Consider the following 17801-nt stretch of genomic DNA (forward strand, 5'->3'; position numbering starts at 1 on the left):
AACCCTCCAATCATCACCATTCACCAGATGTCAGAATGAACAAAATGCAGTCCTGGATGTCAGTGAGAGCAGAAACAATAACAACGGAGCCAACATCTGTAATTTATTGTGAACTTGTTGGAGTCACAACAGGTGTGATGAATCACAAAACCCCTCCCCACATTGAGAGCAGATGAATGGTCTCTCCCCAGAATTAACTCGCTAGTGTCGCCGTACTCAGGACGGATCATTGAATGTCTCCCCTGCTCAGAGCAGGTGAATGGCTTCTTCCAGGTGTGAACTCGCTCGTGTTCCTGCAGGGTGTATGGATATCTGAATCCCTTCTGTCACTAAGAGCAGGTTAACACCTTCTCCCCTGTGTGAACTCGCTGGTGCCTCTGCAGGTTGAATAACCGAGTGAATCCCTTCTCACACTGAGAGCAGGTGAACGGCCTCTCCCCAGTGTGCACTCGCTGGTGTGTCAGCAGGTTCGATGAAGTAGTGAATCCCTTCTCACACTGAGAGCAGGTGAACGGCCTCTCTCTAGTGTGAACTCGCTGGTGTCTATGCAGGTGGGATAACTGAGTGAATCCCTTCTCACACTGAGAGCAGGTGAACGGCCTCTCCCTAGTGTGCACTCGCTGGTGTGTCAGCAGGTTGGATGAAGTAGTGAATCCCTTCTCACACTGAGAGCAGGTGAACGGCCTCTCCCCAGTGTGCACTCGCTGGTGTGTCAGCAGGTTCGATGAAGTAGTGAATCCCTTCTCACACTGAGAGCAGGTGAACGGCCTCTCTCTAGTGTGAACTCGCTGGTGTCTCTGCAGGTGGGATAACTGAGTGAATCCCTTCTCACACTGAGAGCAGGTGAACGGCCTCTCCCTAGTGTGCACTCCCTGGTGTGTCAGCAGGTTGGATGAAGTAGTGAATCCCTTCTCACACTGAGAGCAGGTGAACGGCCTCTCCCCAGTGTGAATTCGCTGGTGTATATGCAGGTGGGATAACTGACCGAATCCCTTCCCACACTGAGAGCAGATGAACGGCCTCTCCCTAGTGTGAACTCGCTGATGTTTCCGCAGGTTCGATGAAGTAGTGAATCCCTTCCCACATTGAGAGCAGGTGAACGGCTTCTCCCCGGTGTGAACTCGCTGGTGTGACTTCAGGGCAGATAACTGAGTGAATCCCTTCTCACACACAGAGCAGGTGAACGGCCTCTCCCCAGTGTGACTGTGTCGATGAGCTTCCAGCTGAGATGGAGCACTAAATCCCTTCCCACAGTCCCCACATTTCCACGGTTTCCCCATGTTTTGGGTGTCCTTGTGTCGCTCCAGGTTTGACAATCAGTTGAAGCCTCGTCCACACAAAGAACACGTGTACAGTCTCTCCCCACTGTGAATGGTGTGATGTCTTTTCAGGCTGTGTAACTGGTTAAAGCTCTTTCCACAGTCAGTGCTCTGGAACACTCTCACTCGGGTGTGTGTGTCTCGGTGCTTTTCCAGTCACACTGATAGTTAAAATCTTTTGAAGCCGACAGATTGGGCAAACATTTCTCCTTCTCGATTCAAAGTCCGGTGATATCCAGTTCCAAGGAGTTGAGAGACTCAGCCAGATTGAGACGTGACGTTTGAGATTTCTGTCTGTAATTCCTCCTCTTCTAATATCCTGTTAAAAACAATTTACAAAAGACATCACTGTCAGTACAGGATAGAAATTCAGAACAGACAATTCTAGTTCCTAGAGAACATTCTTTCCTCGCTCATTCCCCAAAAGCTGTAAACCTCCATCCCACACACTCTCCCTCCATTCTCACTCTGCTGTATCTAATATTCACCCTCCCAATTCTCCTGAAGGTGCTGATTCAGGCTGATTGACAGATCCCTGCTCACTGCTTCCTGTCCTGGGCACAGAGATCATAACAAATAGGAGCTGCAGTTGGCCACTCGGCCCATCGAACCTGCTCATTTATTCTGTGGGATCATTGGTCGATCTATGTCAGCAACATTCTCCGTGTTATTGACCAGAGGCTGTAGCCACCTAAAATGGCTGATTCCAGATTAATTTGGCCAAAACCCGATGTAAAATGGCTAACCGAAAAGGCTGATGGGAAAAGCAGCCAACAGGGCACAAACGGACAGCTGCAGACAGAACAGTGTATTCGGCTCTGGGGAAGTCGGCCCAGATCGATACCTGCAACCATTAACAGCACATCAACCCAGCCATCTGCAGTTTAATCGGCTATCCCCGGGAATAATTGCAACAAATTAGCAATTGAAAGCCGATCTAGACCTCTCGGCGCCAGCAGTGGCCGAGACAAAGAAAGGTGAACGACCACCCCCCGATCAAGGAATCGCCCCATTATTGGAGCATATCGAACCCAGTGATTAGGACCAAGTCCAATCACTTGGGACCAGGGTCAAGGTCCGCCCCGAGAGGCGGGAGGCCCCTGGGAACTATAAAGATAGGGGCCAAGTTCAGATCGACCGTTCTCTCCCTTCTTCTCCTGCTCGCAACCTTCGCAAGAACCATCGACCAGAAACCGTAAGTTTGACTCCAGCGATCGCTACCCGATAGAGACTCCTAGCCATCGACCTGTATCAGCCTTTGAATCCCGCAGGCCAGACCCAATTCGATAAGCCATTCGTTTCCCTGACCTGGTGGGCCATTCCCAAAGTTAAGTATTGGCCAGTAGTGGTAGGTAGTAGTCTAGAAAGTAGGATTATTGTATAAGTATTTATTGCTATATATATAATATAGTATATATTGTATATATAATAAATGACCGTTGATTTTACTCTTACTAAGCGGTGTGCTGGCTTATTAATCATAACTAGAGCTTGAACCACGTGGCGGTATCAGAAAGATACCTGGCGACTCGTGAGCAAAGGTGACAGAATTAGAGCTAATAAAACTAAGGCTAATAAGAGCAACAAGTCTGGGTGTACTGACTCAATATCTGTGAGCTCAGGAGGCTGAGCTGAACAACACCATGAAGAGGCTCGATGATCCGGAGGAGAGAATCCTGAACGTTGAGCGAGATGCCTCCTCGGCGGAGGCAAGAATTAAATCCTTGAGAACCAGCTGAGTGGCGTGGGAGAAGCCTGGAGAACTTGGAGAACCGAGGGTCAGAGAAAGAACATCCGAGTCATTGGCCTGCCAGAAGGTGTGGAGGGTGAGGCTCTCGTCAGGTCCTTCGAGGACCAGCTGCCACGTTTTCTCAAGCTGGATGTGAAGCCTGGGCGTTTCAAATTAGAAAGGGCATCGGATCCTGTCTTTGAGGCCAAGGGATAGTTTTCATCCCAGGCCTGTGATCATTCACTTCCACAACTTGAAAGACAGCAGTAGGTCCTGGAGACGGGTAAGGTGAGGTGGGGCCTGGCTCCATAAGGAATGAGGATTTTCCTTCTTCCAGGATTTTTCAACAGCTATGCAAACGAAGCATCGAGGCTTCGATGAAGTTCGAAGGGAACTGAAGGCTGCGGTAGTGAATTCTGTCGCTTTACCCAGCAACTCTGAAAATTGTATCCGACAACTCCGTCAAGACTTTCGATAATCCGACTACTGCCTTGGCCTTCATTAAATCCATGAAGTGCAAGGATTTGGAGGGATGGTTTGCAGCTCGGACTAACTCAGGCTCTAATCTGGACTCTTTCCCTATCATGGTGTTGTCTGAATTTGTTATCTTTTATCCTGTTGAAGGGAGTTGTTATTCTGTGAGCGCTGATTGAATGTCTTCTTCTCCTCCTCGAGTGTTCCAGGGACTCAGATTATCTCATCCCAGTTATGGTAGATGTGTTGTGTGCTTATTATCCGTTGTCTTCTATTATCCGAGCGTTAATCATGGCAGAACCGAGTGGTGCCATTGCCGAAGGGTGGGTGGTGGTGGATGCAGGTCTTAACGGGTGGGTCTAAAATGCGGGAGGGACATTCGATCCCCATTCCCTTGTTGGCCCTTCTTTTCTTCTCCTCATTTTGGAGAAGGTATCCTGAAGATAACGACAGTCTGGCCGTGGGGTTAATCCTCCGGGTCCTCAGTCTTATTGAGGAATGTCCCCTTGGTTCTATTGTGGTCGTGATTCTTTTGTATTTTTGTTATTATGGGAGGGTTTATGTGTTGTTGACTTTATCCAACTCTGGTACAGACGGGGCTTTTAACCGTGAAAGGAGCAGTTTGGGGAAACCTTGGTGCCTCTGGTGTAAAGTGAGTTGGAGGAGGGGGTAATGATGCACGCCCGATTGTGGTGTGAAAATCTGTTCCTGTCTCTCTGTCGCCTAACTAATGGCGGCAGTTAATCTGCAAATTTTCTCAGGGAATGTACGGGGCATCTATCACCCAATCAGAAGGAAAAAGATCCTCTCCTTTCTTAAGGAGAAAGTCGACATAGGTTTAGTACAGGAAACTCATCTGGATTATGAGGAACACTTTAAATTGAGGTGGGATTGGGTGGGGCAGGTTTTTTCAACTCCTTCATCAAGTAGCAGGGGTGTGGCAATCCTTATTAATAAAAATATCCCTTTTAAGGTTGAAACCTGCACCAAGGAAAAAGGAGGTAGATATGTGATCATTAGAGGTTTGGTGCATGGAGATGTTGTTTCAATAATGAATGTTTATGGATCCCCGAATTACTCCCCGGGGTTCATTGCAAAGGCTTTTGTATATTTTGCAAAGTTAGCTTCGACTAACTCTTTTGTGGTTGGCGACTTTAACGGCCACTTCTATCCTCTGGCTGATCAGCTACCGGTTACCAGAACCCCCCAACACTGCAAGCGAGGGCTTGGCATCGGCTTGTGAGGGGGTGGGTTATGTGGATGTTTGAAAGAACTTTGCATCCAAGGGGCGGAGATTTTACCTTCTTTCCAGACCTACATCAACGTCACACCAGAATCAACGACTTTCTTGTGCCGGGAGCATCGTACTCGCAGAGCTCCCCCCCGCTTGTCTGCACTTTTTGCTCGAGGGCTCACCCCAGGTCGAGAATGTGGAGGTTTGATGCTTCCCGGATAAGAGACGCTTCATTCACTGCGCATTTTGAGTTCTTCCTTTTGGTTAACTCGACCCCCGAATTCCCCCCTCCATTTTGTGGGAGACGTGTAAAGTTTATGCTCGGGGCTAATCATTTCTCACACTGCTAATAAAAGGTGCAGAATGCTGGAGAACCAGCGGCTTCTGGAGGTTTGTTTGGCGAAGGTGGAAGAGAATCATATGGAGGGCCTGAGTAAGCTATTGCTGAAGGAGGTTAACATGGCAAGAGGAGCTTTGGACTCCCTGTTGACTCAGCAGGTCGAGTAAAGTTAAGAGTTTGTGAGGCAGAAGTTGTACGAGTTTGGGAAAAGCCGAGCAAATACTTAGCCCGTTTGAAAAAGAAAATGGCCGACTTTCGGGCGATTCCCAAAGAGATCTCAGCCCATCCTGGTGATGAATGGAGGTGTAGAGAGCTCTTCACTTCTTTCTCAAAAAGAGGCCTTAACAATTCCCATCCATCACCACTCTTCTCCGCCAGGCTGAACTTGTTTTATCTCTCAATAACTTCTCCTTCAACTCATCCCACTTTCTCCAAATCAAAAGTGTTGCAATGGGTCCTAGCTACGCTTGCCTTTTTATGGGGTATGTGGACATTCATTGTTCCAGGCCAACCCAGGTCCCCTCCCACAACTCTTTTATTGGTACATCGATGACTATTTTGGTGCCATTTCATGCTCTCGTCTGGACCTGGAAAAATTCATCAACTTCGCTTCCAGTTTCCACCCCTCTTATCACTTTCACCCCATCCATCTTAGACACTTCACTTCCCTTGACCTTTCTGTCTCCATTTCCGGCAATAGACTAACATCCATTACAAGCCCACTGACTCCCATAGCTACCTGGACTACAGCTCTTCACACTCCATCCCTTTCTCTCAACTCCTTCGCCTCCGTCGCATTTGTTCCGACGATGCCACTTTCCAAAGTGGTGCTTCGAAAATGTGTTCCTTCTTCCTCAACCGTGATTTCCCACCTACAGTTTTTGACAGGGACCTCAACAGTGTGCGGCCCATCTTACGTGCCACTTCCCTCGCCCCCTGCCCTCTCTCCCAGAACAAGGATAGAGTTACCTCATTTACACATTTCACCCCACCAGCCTCCGTATGTAAAGCATAATCCTCTGCCATTTTCGCCAACTCCAGCACGATGCCACCACTAAACATATCTTTCCTTCACTCCCGCTGTCAGCATTCTGTAGAGACCGTTCCCTTCGGGATAATCTAGTCCACTCCCCCACCATACCCACCACCTCTCCCATCACCCACAGCAATTGCAGAAGATGTGACATCTGCCCCTTTACCTCTTCCATTCTTAACATCCCAGGCATAAAGCACTCATTCCAGGTTAAGCAGTGTTTCACTTGCACCTCTTTCAATTTGGTCGATTGCATTTACAGTTCCCAATGTGGTCTCCTCTATATCGGAGAGACCAAACGTAGACTGGGTGATCGCTTTGCTGAGCACCTTTGATCTGTGTGCATTCAGGACCCTGACCTTCCCGTAGCTTGCCATTTTAACACAAGACCCTGCTCCCATGCCCACATTTCTGTCCTTGGCCTGCTGCAATGTTCCAGAGAAGCTCATCACATCCTGGAGGAACAGAGTCTCATCTTCCGGTAAGGGATGCTACAGCCTTCCAGTCTCAACATCAAATTCAGCAACTTCAGATGATTAGCTCTACTATGTTTTCATTACATTTCATTTTACCTGTCTTTTAATTTTTCTTTCTTTCTTGATATATATTTTCCTCCCCAACCTTATCCCCACTTTCCTTACCATTTCTCCCCTTTGCTTCCCCCTTCCCCTCATTTTACCTATTTACCACCCATGATCCCCTTCTCCCCACATCTGTATCTGTCCCTCAGATTTTAGTTTCTCTGCTGTTTGACCTTTCACAGCTTTTATTCTCCCTGGGGACTGCTATTTGCACTCTTTTTCCTTTGTTTCTGTGGCTATGACTCATCTTTCATTCCCTCACCCTACAGTATAAATATTTCCCACTTTCTATGCCCTTTATCATTGACAAAGGGTCATCTGGACTCGAAATGTCAGCTCTTTTCTCTCCTTACAGATGCTGCCAGACCTGAGATTTTCCAGCATTTCTCTTCTGGAAATATACAACGTAGCTACAGTCCTATATTACACAACTAGAAATAATAATAAATGTGCTTTATTACAGAACCATTAACAATACATCTAATCTGCACCATATACAGACATATCTCTATCCTACATTCATTTACTGTCCCCTTAAATGTCAACCATCTCCTGGGGAAACCAGCCCTTTAATTGTGAACATTGGGAAAGAGACCATCCTTTTAGCCAGACGAATATATGTATCAAGCTGAGGGAGCAAAGGATGTCAATGTCTTTAAGAGAGAGAGAGAGAGACCTGGGCCAAGCTTTCCAGAGTCTGCACCCTCCCTGGATTCACTTCCTTTCCCTTCAGTTGCTGCAAGTGACCAATTGAAGCAGAGAATGAGAAAAAAAATGGAAAGGGGAAGAAAAGAAAGTGTTTTACTCACAGATGTTGGGCACACTGTCTGAAGCTCAAATTTCATTCACACAAAGCGGGAGGACCAGAGTCCTTCCGGTCCTCCAATCTTTCCATTGGTTGCTGGCCGCCTGAAGACAATGGGCAACGGATGGCACGTGTCATGGATGCCCGTTTGACCTCAATGGGAAGAACCGTTACTGCGCACGCGCATCTTCTCTCCTTTGAACATGCGCAGTCCCTGGCCGCCACCGGAGCGGTGTCTCCGGCGAGGGGGCCTATGGGAGATTCAGCCGCCATCAACCATCTCCAAAGCAGTCTCCAAACCCCTGGGACTGGGATGAAAAGTGGGGGTGGAGTAGCAGTGCCCCCATTCCGGACACAAAGTACATGTGTGTAGTCACTGGATTTTATTGTGACGCCCCTTAGCACATTTTTTTGTTAACTTCAGGAGTAAAGATTTAGACATATTGGGGAGAGCAATAGATGAGTGTGAAACTGAACCCGAGAGTCAGCACCTTCAGGGGAGGAGAATTGGGGGAAAAGCAGGAGGAAGATATTGAGATGAATTAGTGTTGCAATCAATAGGGAGGGAGTGTGTGGAGACAGAGAGAAGTAGCATTTTCTGTCACATGATCATGAGCTTGGACAATTTTTTTCAAATCATTTGTGAAACTTGGATTTACAACGTCCCTGTGAAACACCTTGGAAAATTGAATTACATTAAATGTGCTGTATAAATGCAAATTACTGTGTTGTTGAAGACTGACACTTGAGCTCCTCCACGATCCTGAACACCTGCTAGACGGTCATGAACAGTCTATTTAACCATCTTATTTACACAGATCAGCCCAGCCCACCCATTCTCAGTGAATCTGCTGTTCTCAGGCTCCCTTGCAACTCTATCCCCGCTCTCACTGCACTGAGCTCAAGTGCGAACAAAGCATTTTTGTCTTCAGATTTTTAGTGTGAGAGGTTAAACCTATCAGGAGACGATGAATAGGCTGGGTCACTCCTCTCTTCAAAATACAAGGCTGAGGGACTAATGGAGGCCTGTAAGTTGTGAAAGATTTTGATACACAGGGAGAATGTTTTCACTTGTAAGGGTAAGAGCAAAATGAGAGGCTATCAATGTGAGACAATCTAATCAGGAATTCAGGAGAAATTTCTTCCCCAGTGAGTGGTGGGATTGTGGAACTCGCTACCACAGGGATTGGTGGAGGTAAATATCATCGATATATTTATGGGTTGCTGGATGAACATGAGGGAGAAATGAAACAGATGGATATATTGATAGAGTCAGATGGGAAAGCATGAGAGGAAGCTCAAATGAAGTATAAACACTGGCATGGATTGGTTGGGCTGTTTCTATGTTGTATATACAATGTAAATTAGCCTGGTATTGCCTTTAACTCTCACATAGTCGATTCCGGGTTAACAAGAAACAGAGAGTCTCCCAGAAAAACATGTCAGCTTATTATTTCCAGCTATTGTCCAATCAGTGCCTCTTGTCAGTCAGGTGTCCGTGTGAAGAGTCAAGGATTCAATTCAACTACAAAGATCTCCTGTAATTTGTACCAATATATCTTTGAAGAGCAGATTTTTTTTTCAAATGGGCTGAATCAGTTAAATTTAATATGTTACAATCAATTCTTAAAAGTGCTTAATTATCAGTCTTACTCAAATCGGAGAGTTTGTTTTATACAAGACAAAGCAAACACTGGGATCAGCACCCCATTTGCCATCTACAAGTGGCACGGTAGCACAGTGGTTAGCACCATTGCTTCACAGTGCCAGGGACCCGGGTTTGATTCCCGGCTTGGGTCACTGTCTGTGAGGCGTCTGCACGTTCTCCCAGTGTCTGCGTGGGTTTCCTCCGGGTGCGCTGGTTTCCTCCCACGGTTCCTGAAAGATGTGCTGTTAGGTGAATTGGACATTCTGGATTCTCCCTCAGTATACCCGAACAGGTGCTGGAGTGTGGCGACTAGGGGATTTTCGCTGTAACTTAATTGAAGTGTTAATGTGAGCCTCCTTGTGACATTAATAAAGATTATTATTATAAAGAAGCTCTGCATCGACTTATCAAGCATCCTTTGACGGCAGCATCCAAACAGGGTTACACCCATTTTCCAACGTTAGAGGTCGCTGTGGCTGTTAGACAGATTCACTGTGGGAGCTTTAGTGAACTCGTCTACCCAGGGTCTATTTCTAAAACCTCATCACAACATATTGTCTAGTTAGCCACTAACTGACAGAATTATTGTTACATTTCAGGATGCTCTCGTCCTTCTGGGTGGGTCAGTTTTCGGGGAGGACCTGCCTCCTGCAGAGTTCACGTGTGTTCTCATCTGGCTGTGGTTCCCCTCCCCCAGTCTCACCTCACCAGCTTCTGCCCCTCATCACCCCAACCCTGTGCAAAGAGCAGCAAAGACAGGAGCACGGAGTCGAGGTGTAGATCAGCCAGGAACTGACTGAGTGGAGATTCCCTAACTAATCTTCCCGTTTATTTGTGTTTAATGGGGACTGGGACCCGTTCTCATGTTTGTCTCTCTCTCTCTCAAAGATTTTAACGTGTTTACATAAAGCTTCATCATCTCAGCTATACACCAAACCCATTGAATGTCCCCATTTTATTGACCTGATCCAGGTTCGACTTCTTTATTAACTAAACACCGTATTATCTTCCAGGTCTTAATAATAAACAGCGGATGTGCCAGATTAAACTGGATTTCCTTTGGTTCCTCCCACCTTTCCCAGATATCAAAACGAAATTGGATGGGGACTTGAAGGCAATAAACATACAGGGGTACGGGGAAGAAGGCGCGAATGGGACTGAATGGATGATCTACACAGGGTTAGCATGGGTAGAATGACCTCCTCCACTGCCCTAATGACTCTGTCTCTTGTTACCATCTCTGTAGAGATTGATAACTTATTAAATGAAAGGAATCTCCACTGGAAAGAAAACCAATGGACAAAATTTCACATTTTCAAACTTTCACTGTAACAAACCAACTAAAATCGACACAAACTTTAATTAACAGGGACTGGATATTTCACAGAACAAGAGAAATTTTACTTTACTAGTCAGTACAACAAAGATCCATCTCACGTTGTTCTGAGCTCTCACATTACTTCCTGTCGAAATGTTGTACCATGGACAATCTCACACTCTTCCCAATCTCCCTCTGCAATGTCGGATCCCTCACTTCCCGTCCAATGGACTTGGCCTTCGAGTCACTTCCACCAACAGCCGAATTCTATCCAAGATCCATGAATAGGATGAACATCAACAAAGTGCACGCTTGCAAATACTCTCTCTTTCGGGTTGTGAGGCTCCGATGTCTCCAGAGACTCCATTTTATGACCTCTTTAAACAGTATGGTTGGATTTTGCATAACTGAAATAGAAGCAAGTGGTGTCTTCCGATCCACAACCCCGTGCTCTCCTAGACTTCAGCTAGCTGTCCTTTCCAACTGTGTAACACACGATGTAACACAGTCCCTGCTGTATTCTCAGTGAACTGCTTCAACACCCGGACTTGTTGGAAGCTCCATGCTCTGTTTTGAACTGCAGGTTATCTTCTTAACTCTTCTTACCCCCCAGCAACTGAACCTGCTTTAGTAGGATGGAACGTGTAACTGAATATACAATTATCTGTCTATTTACGCTTAGCTTCTCCAGCTTTTCATTCCCAGAACAACCTCAGGTCACATGGTCATTTCTTGGAACTGATGACCTCAGAACCAGGAAATCAATTCATTTCCTCCAGAAGAATCTCCAGTTTCACTTTGGGTCTTAAAGGGGTCATTGCACAAATGTTCCCAAAGTACCTGGGTCATCACATGCCTGCCCATCCCCAAGGAATAAAGCTTCTGAAGTAAGCATGTTTTCAGAATCCTTTCATGCTACAACACATTTGAACATTATAAACACTGTAACAACGACCTTATTACACATTGTACAGATAATGGTTTCTCTTTTTCCCATTTTACAATGAAACATATCACCTTGGCAAAACTATAAGCTTAAACCTGAACAAAACTAACCCAATGTGACAATGAGGTTTTAAAGTTCAGCTTGCTCGAGAGTCCCAGTGCTCTTGTCAACAAGAGTCCATTTTACTATTGGTTGAACCTTCCCAAGAGATCTTCTTTCCCAAGTCACAGAGTCTATCCAGTTTTCCCATGTCCGTGTCCTTGGTTAAGGGACAGTAAATTAATATAGGATGTCCCGTGTTGTTATATGGTACAGATTAGATATATTATTTATGGCTCTGTAATAAAGTACATTTATTATTAGCTCCAGTGTAATATGTGATGTGTTGGGTATATAGCCTGCACCCGCTCCGCATCGTGGGGGCCTTGCCGTGCCATCTCTGCCGCCTTGATATGGGAGTACTGGTTGTTAGCGTGCTCGTGGAGGACGCAGGTTTTGATGGCGATGGTAAGGGTGAACTGCTTAACTTTAAGGAGCTGCTGGCGAAGGGGATCGGAGTGGACCCCGAAAACGATCTGGTCGCGGACCATGGAGTCGGTAGTGGAGCCGTAGTTGCAGGACTGCGCGAGGATACAGAGGTGGGTTAAGAAGGACTGGAAAGGTTCCTCCTTACCCTGCAGCCTCTGCTGGAACACATAGCGTTCAAAGCTCTCGTTGACTTCGATGTCACAGTGGCTGTCGAACTTCAGCAGGACTGTTTTAAACTTTGTCATGTCCTCGCCTTCAGCAAAGGTGAGGGAGTTGAAGATGTGGATAGTGTGGTCCGCGGCTGTAGAGAGGAAGAGATTGATCTTCCTGGCATCTGATGCGGTTTCCAAGTCGGTGGCGTCAAGATACAGCTGGAACTTCTGCTTGAGAATCTTCCAGTTAGCAATGAGGTTGCCGCCGATGCGGAGCTGCAGGGGTGGGCGGACGCGGTCCATGTTACCGGATGGCTGATCGCTGGTCAAAGGATGACTATCTCAAGGTAGGTCCGTCAAACTCGAGCATGACTCACTGGTATCATGATGTGTTGGGTATGCCGGGTCTGCGACCACTGCGTTTGCTGCAGCAGTGAGAGAGAGACAGGCTTCCAACACTTGAAGAAATGCAACTTGATTTTATTGAACTCTTAACTATCATACATACTTTAACTGTGGGTTGACACTATGCTGACTTGACTGGAGACCTGAGGCTAACCTGACCAGACTATCTTACTACCACATGGTGTATGTTCTAGTTGCTGCTCATGGGCTCTGACTGTCTCAGAGACTGGATCCCAAAAGAGTGGGAAAACTAGTGCCTTATAGTGGTCGTGTCCTGTCTGGTGATTGGCTGCTGTGTTCTGTGTGTTCACTGGTCATCCTGTGTGTCAATCACTGCCTGTCTGTGCACAATCATATACTGACTGTGTTATATAGTTCCAGTCATTATGGCACAGAACGAGTGCGGTCAGCAACTGGAGCCCATGCCGACTCTCTGTGGACAATCCAGTCAGTTCCATTCCCCCTTGATATCCCCAATCCACTGCAAGTTTATTTCCTTAAAGGGCAGCACAGTGGTGCAGTTGTTAGAACTGGTGCCTCACGGCACCGAGGTTCCAGGTTCGATCCCGGCTCTGGGTCACTGTCCATGTGGAGTTTGCACATTATCATCATGCTTGCGTGGGGTTCACCCCCACAACTCAAAGATGTACAGGTTAGGTGGATTGGCTATGCTAAATTGCCCCTTAAATGGAAAAAATTAATTGGGTACTCTAAATTTGGAGAAGACCTGAATGCTGAGTGATTCTTTCGGAATCATTCCCGGTAACAGTAGATTTTCAGGTTTGAAAAGAAAGGGATAAGCAGTGATCTGTCAATCAGTCTGAATCAGCACCTTCAGGAGAATTGGGAGGGTGAATATTAGATACAGCAGAGTGAGAATGGAGGGAGAGTGTGTGGGATGGAGATTTACAGCTTTTGGGGAATGAGAGAGGAAAGAATGTTCCATTGTATCTAAAATTGACTGTTCTGAATTTCTATCCTGTACTGACAGTGATGACTTTTGTAAACTCATTTTACAGGATATTAGAAGAGGAGGAATTACAGACAGGAATCTCAAACGGCATGCCTTGAACTCACTTGATTTCTTGGGACCTGAATATTATCGGCCTTTGAATTTAGAAGGAGAAATGTTTGCCCGATCTGTCTGCTTCAAAATATTTTAAATAACTGTGTGACTGGAAAAGGACCGAGACACACATCTGAGTGAGAGTGTTCAAGATACTGTCTGTGGAAAGAGCTTTAACCAGTTTAACAGCCTGATAAAACATTGCACCATTCACAGCGGGGAGAGACCGTACACGTGTTCGGAGTGTCAACGAGTCTTCAACTCATCATCGATCTTCGATGGTAACAAGTACACCTGCACCATGAAGAAACCATGGAAATGTGGTGAATGTGGGCAAGGGTTCCAGTCCCCATCTGCACTTGAAACCCATTGACACAATCATACTGGGGAGAGGCGTTCACCTGCTCTGAGTGTCGGAAGAGATTCAGTGATTCATCCAACCTGCTGTTGCACCAGCGAGTTCACACCAGGGAAAGGCTATTCAACTGCTCTGTGTGGGAAGGCATTCACTCGTTCATTCTCTCTGCTGTAACAACAGCAAGTTCACACTGGGGAGAGGCCGTTCACCTGTTCTCACTGTGGGAAAGAATTTACTCAGTTATCCAGCCTGCAAACACAGCAGCGAGTTCACACTGGGGAGAGGCCATTGATCGGCTCTGTGTGTAGCCAGGAATTGAGTCAGTTATCCCACCTTGTGACACACCAGCGAGTTCACACTGATGAAAGGCCATTCACTTGCTCTGAGTGTGGGGAACGGATTCAGTCGGTTATCCCAACTGCAGGCACACCAGCGAGTTCACTCAATGGAGAGACCATTCATCTGCTCCGAATGTGAGAAGGGATTCAGTGACTCATCCGCACTGCAGAAGCACCGGCGAGTTCACACTGGGGCGAGACCGTTCACCTGCTCTGAGTGTGGGAGGGGATTCACTCAGGTGTCCAACCTGCTGAGGCACCAGTGTGTTCACGAGTGATTAAAGGGGTTGAATTCTGTTGTTATTGCTGCTGTTAATCACATCCATGATTGAATTGTAACATAGAATCTCTGCAGTGCAGAAGGAGGCCATTCGGCCCATCAAGTCTGCCCCGACCCTTGGAAAGAGTATCCCACTTAGGCCCACTCCCTGACCCCTATCCCTGTAACCCAGTAACCTCACTTAACTCTCTTGGACACTTGGAGACAATTTTGCACGGCCAATCGACCTAACCTGCACATCTTTGGAGTGTGGGAGGAAACCGGAGCACCCGGAGGAAACCCATGCAGATATGGGGAGAAAGTGCAAACTCCACACAGACAGTCACTGTGAACGGAATTGAACCCCGGTCCCTGGTGCTGTGAGGCAGGAGTGCGAACCACTGTGCCGCCGTGCCGTCCCTGTGCCATAGTGCCACTCCAAACATAAAGGATTAACAGCTGGAATGCGCTAATGTATGACACTGATGATGATGTACCAGTGGCATCAGCCAGTCGTGTATTAGACTCCGAGAAATTGGAATCCTGTCTCTGAGCAGCATGCCTGTTCTGTAACTGTTCCAATATAGTACTAATAATCTATTTTTAAGCAGATATCAGAATACGTCTGCAGTTTGTCTCAGAGCCGAGGCCCTTGCCTATAGTCCAATATAGAAGGACACATCAAAGAACAGGGTGGCAGCACTGATGATGTTGATGTAAAAAAACATTTTGGCCATATCGAAGGAGGAGGTTCACTGGAGGGAGAGGTAATGATGGCCCTCCCTGCTGAGCAGTCCCTGTCCTTGTCCTGGAGGAGGAGGTTCACTGGAGGGAGAGGTAATGATGGCCCTCCCTGCTGAGCAGTCCCTGTCCTTGTCCTGGAGGAGGAGGTTCACTGGAGGGAGAGGTAATGATGCCCCTCCCTGCTGAGCAGTCCCTGTCCTTGTCCTGAAGGAGGAGGTTCACTGGAGGGAGAGGTAATGATGACCCTCCCTGCTGAGCAGTCCCTGCCCTTGCCCCACCCACAGAGAGGCCAGCAGTGCAAGTTGTGGAAATACCATTTTCTCTGGTACCGGCTGCATCAGGTCTTCATGAAATGAAGCAAAAGCTTCGTCAGTACCTTTCTTGTCTGTTACTGGACCGACTGCAGCAACGTTCTCAAAGGCAGGTGTGCAGGCGGCACTGCAGACTTTGTGTAGCTTCTCAAAACTGTTGACATGTATTTTAGACGGCTACAGAACCCCTGGATAGTATATTTGGGAGTGGGGAGGGGGGTGGGAAGAGATGTAGTGTAACAGGTTAAGAGATGGCACATGCTACTGTAAGACGTGGATGCTGATTTATTAACATGTGTTAGACTCACGGAGGGTTGAAATCGCGCCGAGGAGTAACATGCCTACTCTGTAACTTGTTTAGATGTAGAACTAATAAACAAGTGTTAAGCAGACACCGGAGTAAGTCCATAGCCTAAGAACCAAGTCCCAAGTCTAGAGTCCAATCTAAAAGGACACATCTCAGAATAGGGATGTTTGGTTTGTGTTTCCTGTCTGCAAAAACCTCTCTACTCATCACCTGGGAAAGGAGATTACAAAGGTTGGGCTGGATTCTCCGATTCTCAGGCTATGTCCTGTTGCCAGCGTGGTAACGGTGTTCTTTTCCAACCGAATATTTGGGGCAAAACGGCACACCAGAATGACAGGGTGTGGGATAGCTTGATCTTGGTTTCGGACAATGTTCGGTACAACATCGAGGGCCGAAGGGCCTGTTCTGTGCTGTACTGTTCTATGTTCTAATAGTGCCCCCAGCCCCTGACAAAGTCCCCCCTGCCCGCGGATCGGCCCTCCGCCGACTGTGGCGACGCTGGACTGAGTCCGCAGCCGCCACGCCGAGTTCCCGACAGGTAAGACCATGAGAGACCCACGCCGTCGGGAACTTGGCCGGTCGAGGCTGGAGCATTGGGGCTGGCCTCCGGCAACATCCGGAGGGTGTCGATATGGTGAGTGCCGAACTCCTAGAGTACGCTGCTTTGGAGGGGGCAGCGCATCGCGAAAGCAGCGCCGCCTCCGATTTCATTGGAAACAGGGACTGTCCGACCAGTTTCGGCGACCGGTGAATCTCGCCCATTGTTCATTCCCACTCTGATTACAGTTGTCTATCAACGAGGCTGGATGATTAGTGGAAGCCTCAGACTGACAACTGAAGCCTTTACCGCAGACACAACAGACAAAACATTTCACTGTCCACAAAAGCCAATAATATCGAGTGACTCCTTTGAATCGTGACTTGATGTTTGGTTTGTGGTTTCTGTCTGTATTAAATCACCAAGTATAGGATAGAAACCTAAAGCTGTCAGTTCAAGTTGTCATAAAACATTCATCTCCCTCAAACAATAAATCTCTGCCCCCCCCCCCCCCCCAACACACTCTAATTGTAACACTAATTCATCCCAATATCCACCAATTCTCCTCCCCTGAAGGTGCTGACTCTCGGGTTCAGTTTCACTCTCACCTATTGCCCTCCCCAATGTGCCACCCAGGTGTCTAAATCTTTACACCTGAAGTTAACAAACTGTTTTGCTGAGGGGGACGTCACAATCCAATCCAGTGACCACCTAGATGTGCTTTGTACCAGGCTGATGTCCGCCCTCCCCACTTTCCATCCCAGTCCCAAGAGTTTGGTGACAGCTCCAGATGTGTAATGGCAGCCGCGGTTCCCACAGTCCCCCGCGCTGGGCAAACCTCTCGATCCGCAGCGCGGTCGGCCCGGAATTGCGCATGTCCAAGGAAGAGGGGAAGCTGCGCATGTGCGAGAAGAGTCAACAACCTGACCTTCCTGCTGAGGTGCTGACCAATGGGAAGAATTGGAGGACCGGAAGGACCCGTCCCTCAGCCAATCAGCACGCGGGCTTTGTGTGAATGAAGATTGAGCTTCACACAGACTGAAACCTCGTCCTCGCTCCAACATCTGGGAATAAAAAACTTTATTTTCTCCCCCTTTCCATTTCATTTATCATTCTGACCTTCAATTGGTGACTAGCAGCAACTGAAGGGAAAGGAAGTGAATCCCGGGAGGGTGCAGACTCTGGAAAGCTTGGCCCAGGTCTCTCTCTTAAAGACATTGACATCCTTTGCTCCCTCAGCTTGACACATTTATTTGTCTGGCTAAAGGATGGTCTCTTTCCCAATGTTCAAAATTAAAGGACTGGTTTCCCAGTTGATAGCTGACATTTAAGGCGACAATAAAGGAATATCGGACAGAGATATGTATC

General features: G+C 47.3%; 1 protein-coding gene across 1 annotated transcript in view; it reads right to left on the reverse strand.

The window, feature by feature from the left end:
• The window catches only part of LOC140417946 (uncharacterized), a gene marked incomplete at its 5' end in the record, with an annotated part of 73810 nt that overhangs the window by 23799 nt on the left and 32210 nt on the right, over nt 1–17801 (reverse strand). Inside the window, one exon of the mRNA XM_072501379.1 lies at nt 345–1313. Coding sequence (XP_072357480.1) covers nt 345–1313 — 969 coding nt within the window. The remainder of the gene's footprint in view (nt 1–344; nt 1314–17801) is intronic.

Source organism: Scyliorhinus torazame, chromosome 5, assembly GCF_047496885.1.
Source record: "Scyliorhinus torazame isolate Kashiwa2021f chromosome 5, sScyTor2.1, whole genome shotgun sequence".
Taxonomy (NCBI): Eukaryota; Metazoa; Chordata; class Chondrichthyes; order Carcharhiniformes; family Scyliorhinidae; genus Scyliorhinus; species Scyliorhinus torazame.